At 39.4% G+C, this 20,831-nt stretch overlaps 1 protein-coding gene across 1 annotated transcript in view; it reads left to right on the top strand.

The window, feature by feature from the left end:
- DSCAM (DS cell adhesion molecule) overlaps positions 1–20,831 on the top strand; it is a 524,904-nt gene that overhangs the window by 311,215 nt on the left and 192,858 nt on the right. The window contains exons 6-8 of the mRNA XM_054578507.1: positions 3,343–3,618; positions 10,041–10,337; positions 11,064–11,339. Coding sequence (XP_054434482.1) covers positions 3,343–3,618; positions 10,041–10,337; positions 11,064–11,339 — 849 coding nt within the window. The remainder of the gene's footprint in view (positions 1–3,342; positions 3,619–10,040; positions 10,338–11,063; positions 11,340–20,831) is intronic.

The following is a 20,831-nucleotide window of genomic DNA, read 5'->3' as shown; positions in this document are numbered from 1 at the left end:
GTTTGATTCCCATTCCCAAAATTCCAAGATCCCCATTCGGCCCCAGGATGCATGCCCAGAATCACATTACTTAGCTGTTGAATTAAGAAGGGCCGGGCTCTCTGAAAATTCACAGAGGAAGAGGGGCGGGATTGTGCTGTTACATAGTCAGGTCCCAGTGGCGGTCCTTGGCCTGCTTCCAGACACTACTTTAAATTGCTAACGGGGGCTGTAAGTTAGCAGAAATTTATTTATGTAGCAGAAATATCAGGCTGTAAATTACTCAAATATTGGACGTGGACTCAATATTATAGATCATTTAGCCCAAGTATAGTGGATCTATTGAATCCCCAGGTGACGTGCACGGACCGTCTTGAGGACCGTGTGGCGAAGGACGCTGGAGGCAGACTCGGAGGAACGAGGGAGGTGAGCACGGGGGGGCAGCGCTCTAACCCCGCTGCACAGCCTCAGTTTGGCTCCCACGGAAACCAAACCACAATAAGGTGCCCAGCGCCACCTGGGCAAAATGGAGCAGCAGAACTTTGGTCAAAATAGATGGCTCTTAGTTGCCAATATAAAATGTTATATATATGGTGTCACAGAGATAGAGATAGAGATGATATAGGTAGAGATAGATACAGATATATTTCACTGACCTAAACTGAACAAACTAAACCACAAGAGTCTGATACTGAAATGGGGGCATTTCCTTACCCTGGCTTTTCCCTAGCCTCTGCCTGGTTAGGGCAGTGCCCCTCAGTGCCACCCTGAGTGTAGACTGCTTTAGCACAATCCCAGCCCAGGAGAATATACTTAAAGTAAATATCCCAGTGACTGTCTGGAGCCAGTGGCCCCGGGTGAGACCCACAAATAGCACTCCAGCTCGCTTAGGCCGGGGTTAGAAAGAGACGGAGCATCATGCTGGCACGGTTCTGTTTCTATTGCTGAGGAAACTTGTGCAGGAAATAATGAAGCATCGGACAGCTAGTGAGAATTATTCCCACAGGGGCAAAATCTCCTCTGTGGAAAACACGTTTTATGGCTCCCTATTTTCTGTTGAATAACGCTTATATCTTTGGAGGTATTGAAAGCATCCCGAGTGAACCTGCCTGGTCATCCATCCCATCATTTTGCTTCAAAAAAATCTATACCTGCTACATCCCCACTCTTCCTACTCCCTGTACAAACCCGTTCTTTTCCTGATTGCAAGTCACGTTGCCCCCTCCACCTCGAAGGTGGGCTTCAAATACTTTTATGTATGAAACTTCCCACCTTTCTAAGTTCAATGCAACGCCCTTCCCCAAAGCCATTCCCCATCCCCCTCCCCCATCTCTGCTCAACTGAGAGTATTTTACTGCTTTCTCTGTAAAACCATTTACCGCTCTCTACTTTTATAAAGTCATTTGTGGAGAAGTCTTCATTCTGAGTGTACGTTTTCATCCTTGTACTCTTCGGCCACATTTGGACAGATTCTCAAAGGCTTAGGAACGTTCCCATCCTCCCTTCTGACTGCTCCTTTGCTTGCTTGCTTTCTTCTCTTGACAAAAAGCCTTCTCTTGGGTTCCAGATCTCTGTGTGATCTCTTCTTTGCCATTGGTGCTCTCTTTTATTCTTCTGGCTTCAAATTCCTCCCCTCTGGAAAGAGCCATGAGTATAAACATTGAGCCTGCGCTCTTTTTTTTCCTTTGCATGCCAGTGGAGCATGTCTCCCGACTCTCTATCTGATGTGTAGCTGGCACATCCAAAGAGCAATGTCCCAACCAAACTCTCCACCCATCTCTACCTTGTAAATGGCTCTCCTCATTATTCCAGACATCTTCCCCCCTCAAGCCCCCTCCAAAGGTGAAGGTCCTCTTTAAAGCTTTTCTAACTATGTCCAAGTCCTGCCAGGTCCTAGAGATTGAATCTTGGTGTTTCTCAGCTCTGCCCTCCACCTCTGCCCTGTCTCAGGTGGAGCCTTGTCTCCTTGTTTGCAGTGCCTCTCCACGATCGATGTCTCCACTCCCGTTTGCCCCACACAATGTGAGCAATCCATTCTCCTAAAACTATGCTTGACTGTAGCTCTCACTTCTGAAAGTTCTAGCAAGTTTTCTTTCGTTTCCTCTGAACTAATTCCAATACGTGGAGGCTCTTTGCAGCCTTGTCCCGGGAGGTCTTTGTCACTTTTCTCCCGCTCCTCCCCTGCGGAGACACAGTGTGGCATCCACACTGACCGGGAGCCCCTCCTGCGCCGTGGCTGTGCTCCATGTCCCAGTTCAGCAGTCCCCAGTCTCTGCGATGCCTCTGGGATGCAGCTTTATGTGTGCTTGCTTCCTGAGGACTTTCTGGTGATCCCCCGCCACATACCATATGTCTCTGTTAGACTTTTCTGGTTATTAAATTCATTCTCATATTTGTCTTATCCACCTAGAAATCTAAACTCCTTGGAACCAAAGACTTCACAGTGTGGCGATGTGAGCAGTAGAAATAACGGGTAAAAAAAAAGAAAAAACACAACAGAAAACAAAACTGGCTTTTGCCATTTACCTATTGAATGGATTTGGTTAATTAATTTTCCTGAATAACCATTTCCTCTTCTGCAAAATGGAGAAAACACAAAACTTGCAGGATTATGGGAAGACTGACTTAAATAATGTACAAAAGAGGTTTGCTAACTTCATGGCACATGCTGGTTGCACCACAAATGTTATTCACTTTTGTCTTATCTATGATTTTTAGACCCATCTTTGGTATACAGATGTTCGATAAAAGCTTGCTACACTGAATTGAGTTTGTTGAATGAAAACATAGGAATTCAAGGGTGAGGTTTCCAACCCTGTGCAAACCAGTGAGCCTCCTTTCGAACAAACAAACAGAACCAAACCCGGCTCCATGGTCACGAATTCTAATGTCAGCCTGTCTCCTTACAGCTGTGTTGAGTCCTGGTTAAGCCACATAAGGGATGCGAGTGGGTATATGTGTGTGTGAGAATGGTCCAGAGCAAACCCTCCCACTTCACCTCGAGACAAGGCAGATAGGATTTAAATACTCAAATATTTCTGTCTCTCCTGGTAACCAGCACATTGCATTTCTTATTGTCAGTGGGCTCATACTCACACATATTCAGTGAGAAAGCAATTTGACCAACCTTAGTCCATTTGCTACATAGAGAGATAAGTCCAGGTAAAATATTGCAAAGAGGTGCGTCTGCTCACACCGCCGCACCCTAATGCAATCCTGAGCACAAGAACTTACGGGGCGGGTGTGCAATGAGGGACTCGCCTTGTCAAAAGCCCAGCTTGTTCTTGAAATGCTATCTACATGTGTGATATTTTTACCTTTTTTTTGTTTGTTTGTTTGTTTTCTCTTACCCAAAACCTCCAGAGCCACTGAAAGCTACCATCAGCCCCAGGAAAGTTAAAAGCAGCGTGGGTAGCCAGGTTTCCTTGTCCTGCAGCGTGACAGGAAGTGAGGACCAGGAACTCTCCTGGTACCGAAACGGTGAAATCCTCAACCCTGGAAAAAATGTGAGGATCACAGGGATCAACCACGAAAACCTTATAATGGATCACATGGTCAAAAGTGACGGGGGCGCGTACCAGTGCTTTGTGCGCAAGGATAAGCTCTCCGCTCAAGACTTTGTGCAGGTGGTCCTTGAAGGTCAGTGGGCCTCGTAATGGAGTTCGGCTGCAAAAGAGCCCCAACCCAGAGCACTCAGAGAGGAGAATAAAGGGTGAAACAGGCCTGAGAACTCCCAGTTCTATACCTCTCTGACCTTTCTTTACCTGTCTGACCTTTATACCTATCTATACCTTTCTATCTATATGGCCAGCTAATAACTCTGTATAATTTTTCAAGATAGGTCAGGCAAATGAAAGAATCAGTTCTGATGAAATGAAAACTGTGCATGGTAGAAGTCACACAAGTAATGTCATTTAACATAAGCTAATTAACGTAAGTGTTGCCCGCTCACATGTTTAAACTTCCTTGTCACAATACAGACCTCTGAAACTTTGAAATTTATGGTTCGGCTGACACTTCACCATCCTCTAGGCCAGAGTTTATCAATAATGCTCTTTGGGGGGAGGGCTGTTAAATTTTTGCGACCCCTCTGGCCTCTACATACTCGATGCCAGTAGCACCTTTCTACAAACCGTGACAGCCAAAAATCCCTCCAGACTTTGCTGGATCTCCCCAGGTGTGCAAAATAGCCCCTTGCCGAGAAGCACAACTCTAGGGCCAAAAGCAAGGCAGTATTTCAATATCGTGCTTGATGGGCTGAAAAATGCCATCTGGCTTAGAGGGTTGCCCCTGGTCGGGCCCAAATATTCCAAGATTTAGGTGAATGCAGTTTCTGAGGGATTACGTTGTGGTATAATAAGAGGTTTTAGGTATGTTTTGTTGTTGTTGTTGTTGTTTAACTGTCTACAGCCTACTTGCGTCTTCAAGCTTATTGATCAGCCAGGGAAAGAAGCTAGTAAAGTAACATTCAAATGAGACATATGTTTATCACCACATAATTGAACTAGCTTTCATCTTTATATTTGTGTGTCTTAACTGTGTCTTTCTATATAATTTAAAATTTTTCTGTCATGAATTTATAAAATAATTACATGACTTTCATGTATTCTAAAGGGAGAAAAAAATAAAATCCTTTTATGTATGAAAATAAGTTTAAATATGTCTTGATGCTAAAAGGATATTTCTGTAATTTCCTTTTTAACCTTAGTCAATTTTTAAGAATAAATAGGCTTAGAATGACATTCTTATTTTGATTCAAGCATTTACTTGCAGGCAATGAGTTTTTCAAAGCAGAGATGAAATTAGCTAAAGGCACGGAACTCATATTAAATGCCCGACACTGTGTTCCACATAATAATTAAGTGCAGAAAGTAATCAATTTGTACAGAGCTGGATTGTTAATGATGATGCACTGTAGTCCTTACATAGTCCCTATTTTTAGATTCTTTGTAGAAAAGGGAGAGATTACCTTACCAGGCCTAGTTACCGTGGCAACCATCTCATGTGCCTAAGAAAACCTAAAGAGCGTATTGATAATCCATAATGATGTCGAAAGGGTTCAGGTTATCACAGAGTGACAGCAAGAAAGATTTCAAAGACACTCAGGTCTCTCTGGGAAATTAATGTCTGCTTTCATCTCCAAAAAAGCCTGTCACTTGAATGAAAAAAAAGGAGGTAGAGTAGCACACTGAGCGTACTCATGGACTTATTTGCCGTATGTCAGCTTCCATTCAGGACAAGAAGCTTCAATTTATTTTTCTCTTTTGAGAGATGACAGTGCTAATGTAGCAAAGGAGGCAGAAAGCAGAAATGGAACTACAAACACATATCTAGTATCTGCCTTAAAATGCTGTCTAACTAGTATCTTCAGATATAACCTCCTATTATTACCAATGAAATACTATGGATTAGCATAAATGTAAAAATTCATGATACTCTGAACTAAGGATGGCCATTGATATTATTAAGAATTGAGGAGTATTTCCTATGAGGACAAAGAAACTGGAATGGAACTCTAAGAAAACTGGGATCCAATATTTACACATTCAAGATCAAAACAGAATAACTGGAAAATGGAAGAACAACAAAAAAAAAAAGAATGAGAAAAGGTTCTATTTATTGAAATGATAGAATAGTTTGTATCAGACTAACAAACCTCCAAGAAGGTAAAAAATAGGAAAAGCAAAACTAGGTGCAGACACTGAAGAAGGTAGCCAAAGGTGGGCAGAAAGGATGCAGCCTTTAAAAGAAGGCAAAAAGATTAGGTGATATCTACGATGATACCACATTTCCTCTGAAGATATTCTCCAGTCCTATGAGGTGGTGACTAGAACACAAGAGAGAAGGCAGAAAAGTGCAGTCTTATGGAATTAAGGTGTAGAAGGACAGAGGTCGGAGCTGTTGAATCACCTGAAAATTGAGAGTGGTGAGTGGAGATTCTAAGGAGGAGGAAATAACAGTGGTAGGTCTTGAAATATGAAAATGAAGTTCCTTGAAAAACTTGGTTGATAGTTGAGCTCAAAAAAACTGAAGGAGAATCCAGGTATAGGATAAAAATAACTAGATATCCAAAACAAAGAAAAAAAAATAGGATACTGTGACCAGAGGTCAAAAGACAAACTGGGAATAGAAACAGATCCTGAGAAGATCCAGATACTAGAATTAACAGACAAGGACTTTGAAGCTATTTAAAATGTGTTCAGTAAGTTAAAGGAAAATTTTGGCATAATGAATGGACATATGGGAAAGACCAGCAGAGAAATAGAAACTATAAAATGGAACAAATAGAAAGGAAAAAACTTGCTGTGTTGGCTTTAATGGAAGATTGAAGAAGGAGGAATAAAGTACTAGTGAGCTTGAAGACAGTAAAATAAATGCTCTAATCTGAAGCACAGAGAGAAAGGGGACTCCAGATGTTGTTAGCAGAGCCTCAGTGACATGTGAGACATTAATCGGAGGACCCGATATACATATAATTAGATGCCCAGAAAAATAGGAGTCAGAGAATGAAGAAGAAAAATATTTGAAGAAATAACGTCCATCGTTTCCAAAAATTTTGTATAAAAAAATAACATTACAGAGCCAAGAAACTCAGCAGACCCCAAGAAGAATAAATACAAAGAGAATCACATGCAGGCACATCAGAGTCAAGTTGCTCAAAACCAAAGATAAATAGAACATGATATAGTTCTAAGGGAGGAAAAATACTCCATAAAGGGGGATATCAGTATAAATGGTGGAGGACTTCTCATCAGATACTTTGGAGAACAGAAGACAATGGAGTGAGATCTTATAATAGTGAAAAAGATTTTTTAAAAACTGTCAACCTAGACTTTTATATATTTTCAATAAACAAAAACTCAAAGAATATGATGTCAAAAGACCTGGATATTAAGAAATAGTAAATGACCTCATTCTGGGTGAAGAAAATGGCTTAAAATAGAAACTCAGATCTATAGGAATAAAGAGCGTGAGAAATGATAAATATTTTAGTAAACATTTAGCAAAATAGTTTTTTCTCTTTCAATTTCTTCAAAGAGTTGACAAATTATAACATTACAACACTATTATATAGTTTATAACATAAATAGATATAATAACACAAAGGACAGAATATAAATTATTTGAAATTATTTGTTGCAATGCTCTAATATTTCACATGAAGAACAACTATTTTAACTTCTAGATGTGATTGAAGTTGAAATCATGTGTACCTATATATTTATATATACACATATATATATGTAGATAAAATATAGATGAAATAGATGTAACTATGGTCACTTAGAAAATATTTTACGCATACATTTATATGTAACATATACTATGTATATGTCTGACAAACCTTATATATAATTTTTGTAAGATATCTGACAAATATATCTTAACCATTTTAAGATAGCAGACATATATATGTACAGGTAAACTTGTACAGACTTATATGTGTGCATGTGTGTGTTTGTACATATATAATGGTATTCAGTATACATAAACAACTCCTACAAATTAATAACAAAGACAGTCTAACATAAAAATACACAAAAAATTTGAGGAGACATTTTACAAAAGGAAACACACAAATGGCCAATAAGCACATGAAAACAACATCGCCTGCATAGTATTTGCCAGAAATGCACAACCTGCATCTAATCACAAAGAAATATCAAACAAACGGAGTTTGATCAACTGGCTACCAAGTAACTAGTTTCAAAAATGTCAAAGTGAAGAAACACAGAAGACACCAAAAAATGCTCCAGATTAAAAGACAATAAAGAGACATGACAAATAATGGGTAAGTGTGACACTGATCAGACTGGAAAAAATAGCTACAAGGGACAGTATTGGTCAGTTGGCAGACTTTCGGTAGGGACTATACATTAGATTATAGTGCTGCCTCAACGTTAGCCCTGCTAATTTTGCTAACTGTGCTGTAGTTATGATAGAATATATGCCTCCAGAAAGACTACGCACTCTAGGATTACATAGTTTTGAAGCTCAAAAACAGGCAAAACTAATACATGGCGATAGAAATCAGACAGGGCTTGCGTACGGTGGGTGGAGGCCCAGCCACATTGGGAATCATGGGAAAGTGTCGCATCTTGATCGCTTTGGTCGTTATAGGTGTACCCGTTTTATTAAACGTACTCTGTACACTTATGCTCTGTCCATGTCTCTGCATGTAAACTTTATCTACAAAAAATAGTATAAACTTTCCCAAACAGATTTCAGAAGATGAGTTTTCAGTGCTTAGGGTACCAGTTAGTGCAAAGATATTTATAGCTAGAGACATCTGTAAAACAAAACATTGAATTCTAAGGTCCAATAAGATAACGTCAACCTTCCCAAGAGCTCATTATGTACAGAGGCTAACAAATGTGATGACGCCTAGCGTCTCTGCCAGCTAAATGCAGAGCGCGGTGAGGTAGGGTCTGCATTGTTCCCCAAGTTCTTCGTTGTAACACTGGGAAGCCCTTTTTCTCGCCTTTGACCGTTAAAGCAGATGTCTGCAATCCAAGGACACCGAAAGATGCCATGTATGTATGGACACTCCTGGGAAACACGTACCTCAGGGCCTTCTCCAGCCACCCAAAACATGAGCTGGAATGAAGTTGAGAGTCAGGAATTTGCCAGTGAAAAGATGGCAGAGGGCTGTAGGGAAGCCCCGCCCCACACCGCTCTGTCCGCCCGGCAACCTGCCCAGCTGGCCGCACAGATAGGCTGCAAGATTTGGGGTGACGAGTACTTCTTGCTTCCAGGGTTTTTGGAGGTGTTAGCAATTGTTTTTCTGTGCTGGAATTTCAAGCTAGCTTCAGTTTTGTTTCCCACATGTATTTTGCTTATATTTTTCAACAAGTAATAGATGTAAGTTTTAAAGTAAAAATTAAAAAAACTAAAAAATAAAATCTGTTCATTATCATCTTTCACTATGGATAAACACTGAAAATGAATCCAATTTTAAAAATTTCCTCCAGCAACGGTCATTACCAGACTCAGAAATCCTGTTTCATATGATCACAGTTATGTCAAAATGCCCCACTTTACACCCAGGGGAAAAGAAAGGTGTCTCTATGTTAATTTATGTGCCTGAGGCTGGTAGGCCTATTGGTAACTTTTTCTTCTTTCCACTCATACATTTCTCTTTAATATGCATGTGTTTCCCTTTTTTTCATGGAGAGCCATATACAAAAACATACATTTGTGATTACTACCATACAATATGAGGGAAATAGTCCTTATATACAATAGAAGAATAATGGAATCTGAAAATGTGGTCATTGTTGAAAATATGGGATGTTCCCATGGAAACTTCCCTCTGCTTATGCTCCTGGTTTGTCTGGGACAGTCTTGGGTTGTGCCTGCTCTCCTGGCATAATCATTCATAGACCCATTTCATTCTCAACCGTGTCCCAGGTTGGATGATAAAGTATATGGCCACCTCCTTTAAGATACTTAGAGAGATATTTAATACATGCTGAAAGGGTCAAACTTTATTTTCCACCCATTCACGGACAATTCATGGAAATTTACATGCACTTATCATGTCAATGAAACTATAAAAGATGATTTCTTATAAGAAAATGAAGATGAGATCATCACAGTCTCTCTCTCTCTCTCTCTCTCTCTCTCTCCCTCCCTCTCTCCTTTAATCCTTTCCAATTCCCCAGTGAGCAATCCCTAAGTAACTGAGGAGACATGGGAAGCTGAAGGGAGGGGTTTGGGAGTGTGGATTTACTTCCAATTGTGGGGGGAGGGGGGTGTCCAGTTTTGAATCGGAGACCGTGGGAGTTGATGTTGTTTAACGTAACTATCTGGGTTGTCGTTCTTCTTATTATGAAAATAAGGAAACATACAAGTGATTGATTAAAGCTTGCTACTGCTGTGTTGACCTCTTTTGAAAATGAAATCTAGTTCTGATTGGAATTTAGCTTTATCACTAAAACCAGAGTTTGTTGTAGTGTTAATAAGCATTACATCTACCTCCCAGTCATTAAATAAGCAGATTTGGAAGTTGTTTAAATATCTGTATGTGCCACTTGCTTCCATAATTTGTCTTCCTGCAGATGGAACTCCCAAAATTATTTCTGCCTTTAGTGAAAAAGTGGTGAGTCCGGCAGAACCGGTTTCCCTCATGTGCAATGTGAAGGGCACTCCGTTGCCCACGATCACGTGGACCCTGGACGACGACCCAATTCTCAAAGGCGGCAGCCACCGCATCAGCCAGATGATCACGTCGGAGGGCAACGTGGTCAGCTACCTGAACATCTCCAGCTCTCAGGTCCGAGACGGGGGCGTCTACCGCTGCACCGCCAACAATTCGGCCGGCGTCGTCCTGTACCAGGCTCGAATAAACGTAAGAGGTGCTTGTCAAATCAGCTCCTCAAAAAACACACATAACTCATCGTAGTGGAAAAGAAGGTTTCTGCATGCCCCGACCTGGGTCTTGGAATGCCGAAACGGAGTAGCTGTCCCGCCCCATTTCCTATCCCTTCCTTCCTGCTCAGGAATGGCACCGACTGGGACAATGTCGGAAATGGCATTTCAGTTTCTTTAGTCAGCTTGTTCTGCAGTTTTAGTCTTCAATGTGTTCACTTGATCGATCCTTTCCTGGTTTATGCTCTGCATGCTTGTTCCTTCCCACTCTTCTTCTGTTCTATGACATTCATGGGAAACCTTCATGGTATTTAACTTACATTCATAGTGCAACGTGGCATAACCTCCATCTTCATAACTATAGAGAGTTAAATCGTGAAGTCGCTACCAGCGTTCTCACGAAAAGAGCATGCTTGTTCAGTGCAGACTAGTTACTCTTTATGGGTGAAATTGCCCCCTCTCATATAATTCAAAACATTTTAATAGAAGTAGACAACAAAGTACTTATCACTCCTTTAGTTCATTTTAACGTAATGACAATAAAAGGAAATGAAGCCGTCTTAGAGAGAATGCCAAATGCAGAAAAATCTAATTGAGAAAGTTATCCTTACATGAAAACAATCTATGTGTTTAACCCAAGGAAGAGTTTACCCATTTCTGCACATAAGAGGTGCCCTTAAATTATTTTCAAGAGTTTCTTTGTGTCTCTCCAGGGCCCGCAAGTATTCGGCCAATGAAAAATATCACAGCAATAGCAGGGCGCGACACATACATTCACTGTCGTGTGATTGGCTATCCGTACTACTCCATCAAGTGGTATAAGAACTCTAATCTGCTTCCTTTTAACCACCGCCAAGTGGCGTTTGAGAACAATGGAACTCTGAAACTCTCAGATGTGCAGAAGGAAGTTGACGAGGGAGAGTATACGTGCAACGTGCTGGTTCAGCCACAACTCTCCACTAGCCAGAGCGTCCACGTGACAGTCAAAGGTAAGGCTGGCCTTCCCCTCTCTGTCCCCATGCACTGCTACTTAGCTCAACTGTTTCAACAGTTAGGAGCATGATAATCTAAGAACCTGCACGTGTAAAATAAGACAGTTAATATTCCTCAGTTATAAAGATGGAGGAATGATTGATTACATTAGGCTCTCTGTTTTCTCTGCTACTGCATTGTCACCAGACCCACGGTCGATAGAGCTTTCCTTTCACTTGAACATCTGGCTTGGTGGTCCAGAGGGGATGTGTACTTAATGTGACCCTAGGAAAAAAGAAACATATCATTGGCCTGGTTATGCAGCTATTTGACAGATAATTTTAAATCTTCCTTTTCCTAAAAACTCTCAAAAGTGAGTCCTTTTAGAATCCAACTGGAGGGGTGAGGGCTGCAAGTAAACTTCTACTGAGGACAGGATCAGGGCAAAGCAGCAGTGTAGGAATGACATGATTAAAGGACCGCACAGAAAATATTCCTGACTTTTAACTTATTCTTTACATCATGGCATAGACTGGCATGGAACCTAACCTTCAGGATAAACTTAGGAGATCATGCGGCTCACCTCCAGTCCCACTGTGAGTAAAGACAAATGAAATGACAAGACTCAGGACACAAGCTTTTGTCGTGGCAGATGCTTCAGGGAAACCGTTTCTTCCATTCCTGAATTTAGTTTCCTCAGCAGAACATAAAATGAAAAATTTCAATTATGTAAACTATCTGCCTGAAGTAGGTCATGAAAAATAGCTTTAATGTATTATGAAAACAGATTCAAAAGTGTGTGGAAGCAGCCTCCTGACCTGCTAAGCTACCTTCCCGGGAGGTCCAGGCTTCTCCCTCGGTCCCGACAGTTGTCTGTCAGGGTCTGGTTGCAAAGTTGCATGGGTTGATCATGGTCTTTCCGGACCTTCTTAGCGCACAAACCCTATTAGTTGTCTTTTTCAGAATGCCTATAGACACACAACACACTAGGTAATTTATTATATGTTACATGTTATGTAACAAGAATTATGTATTATATATTAAATATACCTGCACATAGCTGATTTTGAATCTCTTAATAATCACATATCTTAGGACTTTTCTCAAATAATTAGAAATTTTTGACAAACCAGACTGGTCATAGCGCATGGAAGCTTGTTTTGTGGTTGTATTTATTTCTTCAACCATCCTTTATGGAATATCTGCTCTATGCCACGCATTACTCTAGACATTAGAAAAACAGTAATGAGGAAGGTAGACAAGGCCTGTTTTTCTCTCGGAGTTCTGCTTCTAATCGGGAAGGAAAAACCATCACCAGATAAAACAAGTGAATAAACCATAAAAACACTTTATAGACCTCAATACCATGTAGCAAATTATACCATGGCAGTATCTTCAAGGTTAGCTGCAATGAAAAGGAGAAGTCCTGTCGATGAATTTTTGGTACTCTTACCTTAAAATTACTGGTCTATTATGCCCTTTGAATGAATCTTTCACCCACATATGGTTTTGTAACATAGTAAGTTGATCATTTGAAAATTATTTGTTCGCCGAGTTCTACAGGCCTTCCAGATGTCAACACAAGTCAAATACAATATCAGAATTTTACCATGATCTCATTAGACAGGGTTTCAACTATTGGGCAGCTGTCGAGCTTATGGGGACAGATACAGGCTTTCCAAAATTCTATTTTTTTAATTGAACATTTGAATTTTATTATTTGCAACAAACAGGATTGGTTACAATCATAGGACCAACAAACTCATTTTTTTTCTTTTACAGAAAAATGTCTGCCAATTATATAAGACTGAATAACTATAGTTTTTTTAAGCTTCACCCAAGGATATGTTTACTGATTTTAAAGAGAGACAGGAAAGGGAAAGGAGAGAAAGAGAGAGAGAGAGAGGAGCATTGATCAGTTGCATCCCATAGGTGCTCTGACCAAGGATCAAACCTGCAACCTAGGTATGTGCTCTGACCGAGGATCGAACCCACAACATTTTTTGGTGTACAGGACGATGTTCCAACCGACTAAGCCACCTGCCCAGGGCATGAATAACATGTTTTCAGACAACCTTCTTCTAAAGAACAGATGAAATTCTGTGAAAAAGAAAAATGGCTGCTGGATGAGTTTGTAGCTCAAACAAGTACACAGATGTTTTGCTCCAAGTCAATACTCTGACTCCATAAGCAACAGACATGCTTTGTGCGTTTTCCCCATTTTGTTAACACAGAACAGAGAACGTTACAAATGATGTGACCTCCGGGATCAAGATTTATTAAAATTATTATTTTTACGGCTTTGTCAAATGTTCTTAAATTAAGCTGGTTTAAAAAGACATTTGGGAGTGTGTGGCAGTAAACAATACCTGACTACTCATACATTTCGATGTCAAAACTGTGACTTGTGCTAAGGCCCCAGCGGCCTCACTTCCTATTACTTTTGCACGTCTATGCAAATATTGACACAGTGAGAAAGGCAAGTAACATCTTAGTGTTATTATGAAAGTGGCCGCCCTCTTGTAAAACCCCTAAAGAGACCCCTAGGTCTCTGCAAACTACATTTTGAAAATATATATTCCAGTGCTAAATATTTAGTTTATTTCTAATATTTAACCATGATGGATGATGCATCATATGAATTTCTTTATGCATTGGCCTTTGTCTATATTTAAGATTAATTCTTTCAGAAAAATCTTCAGAAGTATGGCCGTTGGAGAGACATAAATATTTTAACTTCAATTTTTTAAAGGACATAAAACATAAACAAAAGCCATTTGAATCATTAACTTATTCTTAAAATTTTGCAGGCAAACATAAATTGCTGTATTAATCTTAATCCTTTTGGTTTGAAGTGATGGAAACCAACTCAGGCCAGCTGATGCCTCAAAGGAGAAGTTATTGGCTCTTATCACCGATATAGCTATGATTTAAGGATGTAATTTAATCAAATAGTTTTTGTTTTCAGGAGTTTTTTCTTTTAGGCATGTATTATACAGTATATACATTTGCAGCTCCTTTGCAAGGACGGCCAAATAAATGATGAGATCATTTAGTGCTGTCTTTCATTATAGTTATCAGGCCAGAAATGGCTGGTGAGAGGGATGGTTTGGGAATTCAGGATTTGCAGTATTTAACACAGTGGTCAGGAAAGGCTTCTTTGAGAAGGTGAGATTTAAGAAAAGGTATAAAGGAGTTCTCAATAGCCGAACGTATATCTGGGGAAAGAACATCCTAGAAAGAGGGAACAGTTGAACAAAACAGTCAGAAGTGTTACTGAAAAGCTTAAGGAATGGCAGGGGAGGCCAGTGAACCTGGACCGGAGTGAACAGGGGGATATGAATCGGGGACGAGGTCAGAATTAGCAGGGTCATTTCAGGTGCGACCTGGTACATCAGGGCGTGGGGTAGAAGGACTTGAGCTTTTCCTTTAAGTGAGTTGGGGGAGTTATTGGATGATGTTAAACAGAAGTCACGTGGCCTGTCTTAGATTTCAAAATCCTACTCTGACTCCTGTGCTGAGAATCACACTAAGGGGCAAGAAGGGACAAGCAAGGTGACCCGTTAGAAAGCTGATTCAGGTGAGAGGTGGGGAGGCGTGGACCAGGGAGACAGAAGTGGAGGTGGCGAGTAGAAGACAGATAATGGACACATTTTTAAGGCCTATTCAATCAGACTCCTGATAGATTGGATGTGGGCATGAGGGAAATAAAGATGGAAGGATAAGGCCCAAGTTTTGGCCTGAGTAATGGAAGGAACAGGGCTGCCAGCAGCAGAGCTGGCAAGAGAGGCAGCGGAGAAGTTTAAGGGAAGAAATTGGAAGTCAAGTTGTTGATGTATTGAGGTTGAGATATACAGTAGACAAACCAGTGGATCCGTTTAGGAAGTGGAATATATGGGGAAGTGAAATTTAGGGATCTGGGCTGTAGATTTGGAGACATCAGGAATAGAGAATGGGTAAAGTTACAGATAATGGCTGAGGCCACAGGTCTAGGTGTGACCACCAAGGGACTTTGTATACCTCACTCCAGGTTTTGACATCATATAAACAGATGTATGGCCCTGACCGGGTAGTTCAGTGGGTTGGAGCATTGTTTTAATGCACCAAGGTTGTGGGTTCAATCCCTGGTCAGGGCACATACAAGAATCAACCAATGAATGCATGAATGGGTGAAGCAACAAATCAATGTCTTCTTTCTCTCTCTCTCTCCTCTTTCCTTTCTCTCTCTAAAATCCATTAAAACAAAACAAAACAAAAAAACACCTTAAACAGACTTATAACTTCCTTAGTCAGATTCACATTAAAACCGATTCACCAAATATCTGAAGATAAGGTCTGACAAAAATTCAAGCAAGGACTTCTTGAAATTTAAATTTATCTTTTTAAATTTTCTAGATTAATCTAGAAAGTCCGTGTATTGACCATGACCTTATTGATTGCCAAGTACAGGAAGCTGGATGAAGCTAGCTTAAAAGGAATTCCAACAGTGTGTTGGGGAGCTAGGGCTGGAGCCTCTAGGAAGTATTAAATCCATCTTTGGGAAGAGCTGAAATAGTTTATGCCTCAGGGCAGACCAGATCTAGACCTGGAATGAGCACCTGAACCTTCTCTCTGTCTCTTTTGTGCTTCTCTCAGCACATGGGCTCAGTCAGTCCCCTCAGAGTAACTTCATATATGGGGGGTAAATTGGTCCTGGCTATCTCTGGACTCACATGCCCACAGCCTACTGCAGGAGAGAAGAGAGCCCTGCCCTGACAATTCTGCGTAGGGAGATTTGGGGGAGGGACTCGGTTGGCTCCCTGTAGGCCTCCAGCCCAGTCCTGGACCAATCACAGTGGCCAAAACTGTGAGGTTCTTGGGTAAGCTGCTGGCCTGCACCCACAACTTCATGCTTGGGACAAGATCGACTTACCAAGATGGGAAGAAAAATTAAAACAACAGACATTGAGATAGTGAATTAAAATACAACCAAGCCTGATAGTGACTTCAAGAATGTGTGTTCACTTTATTTATTACGATGTGCTAAGTAAAGAAGGGTCCTACGCAGGTCAATACCTCAGAAAATGAGTTGCATCCAATGTCTGAGTGTTCTCCCTAAAATAAACCAAGCCCAGAGATAAGAACCTTATTAGGTATTGGAAGCCAAGCAAAGACTACTGATAGGGAGGGTGGGGGAGGGGGCCAGATGGAGGGAGGATGTCAGGTGTCCCCTGGCCGCCAAATTAGACAAAGAGCAGAATGCCCAATGGAAGCAAGATTATGGTAAAACCAAAAGATCTCCATGAAACTTACAACCACCAACAGAACTTACAACAAAGCAAGTGTCTGATAATGGCCTTCTAGGTGACATATCACATCACTCCATGAACCCCAGCTTATGAGAATGTCACACACTTACAAACATTTGATTAGAAAAGCTTTAACAATGGGTTTGCCAAGAAGTGGAAATACAAAACTTGCTCTAAAAATAAGTGTTCAGTTGGTATTCATTAGATGTAAATTAGTTTTTTGTGAATGCCTGGGCAGAGGAGAGAACATATGCTTTTTGTTAATCATTGCTTCAAAACACATTTTCTTCCATTTTAAGGAGCATTTTCTAAACTAAACACAATTGTTGGCTAGTAATACTGCAAGATATCCTACTTTACTTTTATTTAATTTCATCTTTTTATCTTTTTGAGACAAATGAAACTACATATTGAAAGAGGAAATTGTAAGCTGATTGGGTAGGGTTCAGCCTGTTTAAGCCTGCACAGCACTTCCCAAATAAAAAATAATAACTTCTGGATTCTTATATGTCAGCTTAGGGCATTTTTTGTTATATTCATATGCATTGAACCCTAGCAAAGATATTGCAAATAATTCTGTTTAAGATACCACTTGCATGTCTTGCTTACAATAACCTCTGACTTTCATTAAATAGTAACAATTATATACCATTAACAAGCTTAGCCTTTACTCAGATGTCATGAGAAAGGTCATAACCAAATTGACTTCTGAACACTGAAATTTGAAATGAAATGTCTAAATTAAGTCACACTCTGGTGGTCAAAATTGTAGTCCATCAAAACTTTTTTAAAAAATTAATAATCTTTACTGTTTTCAATTATGATAAGAATTATGGGGAAAAGATAAGGAATCAACTGAATTACAGGAAAAAACTGAGATTTTGACTCTCCCTCAAATCAGGATTGAAAAGCAGTCTTTCTTATTTTATTAACATAAATAAATACAGTTCCATTACCTTTGCTGTTAGCCTACACAGTGAATACTTTTTTCAGATAATTTTAGAAGTGAAGTTATGATGCCTTGAAAGTTAACATCCTTCGAAAGCGGGCCCATTTGTTTGCTGCAAGGTGAGGCCAAACAATTTTTATCTTGTTTCTAGGAGGCTCATCTCCAACACTGAATAGAGGTGTGTGTGTGCATGTGTGCATTTAGATGACATTTCAAAACAATCCTATTTTCTAGTCATGTCTTTTTTGGTAATAGTCATCATGGCCCTTTGCCTTCTTTTTTCTTTTTTTTTTTTCTTTTTTTTCTATCATGACTTGGAAATCTTGGAAAAAAAACTGAAAGATCAAAATAAATAACATGTTAATTATCAATAATGTCTGAAACGTAAGCAGTTCTGAAATGCATTGACTAACCAGAAGTCCAGTTTTGCTGCCTTCAAACATGTAGGGGGAAAGTCAAAATCCTTTCTTTCACTTCAGTTTAACAAGCAGTGTTACATTTAACACATTTCAAAGCTTTTTCTTTCTCATTTTAGGTGCCACATTGAACTTGAACAGTGACTAATTGAGTGTTCTAATTGCTAGGGACCAACACTGCCAGAAGTTAATTGGCTGCTAGATAAAATGTCACCTTCTATTTATATTTATATTAAACTTTATCATTTACAAAACACCTTTATATGTGTAACCTTAATTAATCCTCACAGTGACTCTGTAATGTAGATGAAACATAATCAAAGAAACAGAGTAAGAAAGAGCAGGAGACTTGCTCAAAGTTTTCCAGTAACATATTCAAGACTCGAATACACATCTTTGGGTTTCAATACAAGTCCACAGGGAGTTTTCAGAAAAGTAATTTACATTGCAGCGGGAAACCAAGGCTGAAGTGAGGAGAAATTGAGAACCCAGAAGTCTCAGAAAGAGATTAAATAGGGCACCTGTAGGTGCCCTATTAAAGTTGAGCAATGTTTAATTTAGGGTCCTATTTGCTAGGGTGTTGTGTTGCCATAAATTTTAGTCATTCACAAAATTATTATATTGATTTTCAACAACTACTTAGGGCATGCATGGTTTCTATTATGAATATTATGGGAGAAAATAGACCTGGTAGGGGACCATAAAGGTGAAACATCAAAGATGTATTTCTTTGGTGGCAATTTGTTATTTCAATTGGGAATTTAAATGCTCTGTGTTAATTTAATGTCCTGATGTGAAAAAAGAAGCCCGATAAAGTGGGGAACTTTCACTCTCCCTCCTTTTTAAATGACTGAAGAACTCTTGTTTAAATGTGCTCAGACAGCTGGCTTCGCTCTCCTGAGCTGAGGATCTGTGCTCTCAAGCATCCACAGAAGAGACATTCTTTACTTTTCACAAGGATGTCAGAATTGAGCTCCAACCTCTGCTTGCACCCTCTCTTCCAGGCAGGTTTGTCCTGCAGGTAGAATGCTGTGTAATGCCTCTCTTATTCTAGAAAATGAAGCTGGTACCTTTCTTCAAGAAAACTATTAATTTTTTAGAAATAATATCTCAAATTGCTTATCGTAAGTCTTATCTTTTCCAAGCCTGTTGTCTCTTAACTTTGTCTTTGATTGTCTTTTTTGGGATCTTGACTAAGGAGTTTCTGAGCTCATGGAAGATACATTTCTACATGTTCTTCAATATTTGCTCTGTTTATATTTCCACTGTCCTCATTTAGGTCTTTAATCTACACTGAGCATTGTAAATATAGTATAAATGGGTGTCCGATTTCTTCTTTCTCTATATATTGAGTTAGTTTTCCTCATAGCATTTGTTGAATGGCCAACACTCTTCTCCATATAACAAGATACCATGGTGGTATGGTCAGAGGCTATTTTAGCTCTGTGCATTGTGCTGAAGCTTTCTCTATGCAAGTTTCTTTTTTTAAGTATTTGTTTTTCTTATGTCGCTAGGCATAATTTTCTATGCATTGGAGTAAATTTAATAATCACATCTTTTTAAAATTCCCTTCATTGATCAGTTATTAGACTATTAACATTACCAGATAGAGTTGTTGATTTACCTCTGATTTTTTGGACTTTAGTTATCTATCATCTGTTTGAAAAATTACTCTTCTTGCCCCTTTTGTTTTACATTTCCCTGGTAGATCTTTTCTCATTTCTTGAACTCTTGCTTTTCTGGGGCCTTTATGATGTAGGAATCCCATTGTTAATCTTCTTTGTGTATATGACTTTTGATGTATGTTTAACACGTATGTTTATTTTAATTAAGCTTATATCAACTTACTTTAATCATATATGAAAAATTATGTTAGTAATTTTAGATTTTACTTATTAGTAGTTCATATTTTTCATTTACTCTCTATTTTCTGTTCTCTTTCTTTACTCTGCATTAGATAGACTCACTCAAGTACTGATAATTAGCTTTATAATGAAATCTGTTATGAATATGTTGTAATCATATCTCCATGCACATACATTTCCTTGAACTAACTATTCAATTTAGTCAAAGAATTTGCTAGTTTATTCAAGAAAGAACCAATTGCTTGGTATGGTATTGATCTAGACATGGGAACAAAATACCATGGATCCTGAATTTTTCAAGTTATTTACAAGTGATAAAAATACCTGGAAGATTTCACTCTCTCCCTTTCATTTAAAAAATCAGTACATGTCAGTGCTGAAAGCTATCTTGCTTCATTGAGACCAAGAGAGTGAAGGAGACTGAGGCAGGGGCATACCACTGACCTGGAAGGCTAGAGAGCCAGTCTGTGGAATTGGTTTTGCTGATTTATGCTGATGTGACTATTGTGTGGATGGAACACACAGAGGCGAATATTTTATTGGTCTATTTTCAGGCATTTAACAGTATTTCTCAATCACTATATCACCAATTCAATGTCCTGAAATTTGTTAAAATAATTGACAAAGCCTTGTTTAAAAGTCATACCTACCTTTTTATACCCATCTTCACCATGACATATTTTATCATTGTGCTCAAAATGCAGCCACACCAAGTCAGTTATTATTAATAACCACGCTTCTAAAGAAGGATGACCTTTTCTAAGTCAAATTAATGGAAAACACTCCTCAAGTAAATAACCTGCTATTACTAACAATCTTTATTTTAAGAAAGTCAATGGAAAAGAAGCTAAGTTTTAAAACGCATGCTGGTGATTTGGTTGTCCCTGTCATGTAGCCTGGCTGTCATCACCTGGGCTTGTGGTCACATGGCTTTGCTTTCATCAGCAGTCCATAGGAACAAAATTAATATAATCACAACCCATCTAGATGA

The sequence above is a fragment of the Pteronotus mesoamericanus genome, unplaced genomic scaffold (assembly GCF_021234165.1).
Source record: "Pteronotus mesoamericanus isolate MK-2021 breed Mesoamerican mustached bat unplaced genomic scaffold, CSHL_Meso_final contig_116, whole genome shotgun sequence".
In the NCBI taxonomy this organism is placed as follows: Eukaryota; Metazoa; Chordata; class Mammalia; order Chiroptera; family Mormoopidae; genus Pteronotus; species Pteronotus mesoamericanus.
The sequence above is the reverse complement of the archived record's forward strand: the minus strand, read 5'-3'. Positions and strand labels throughout refer to the sequence as shown.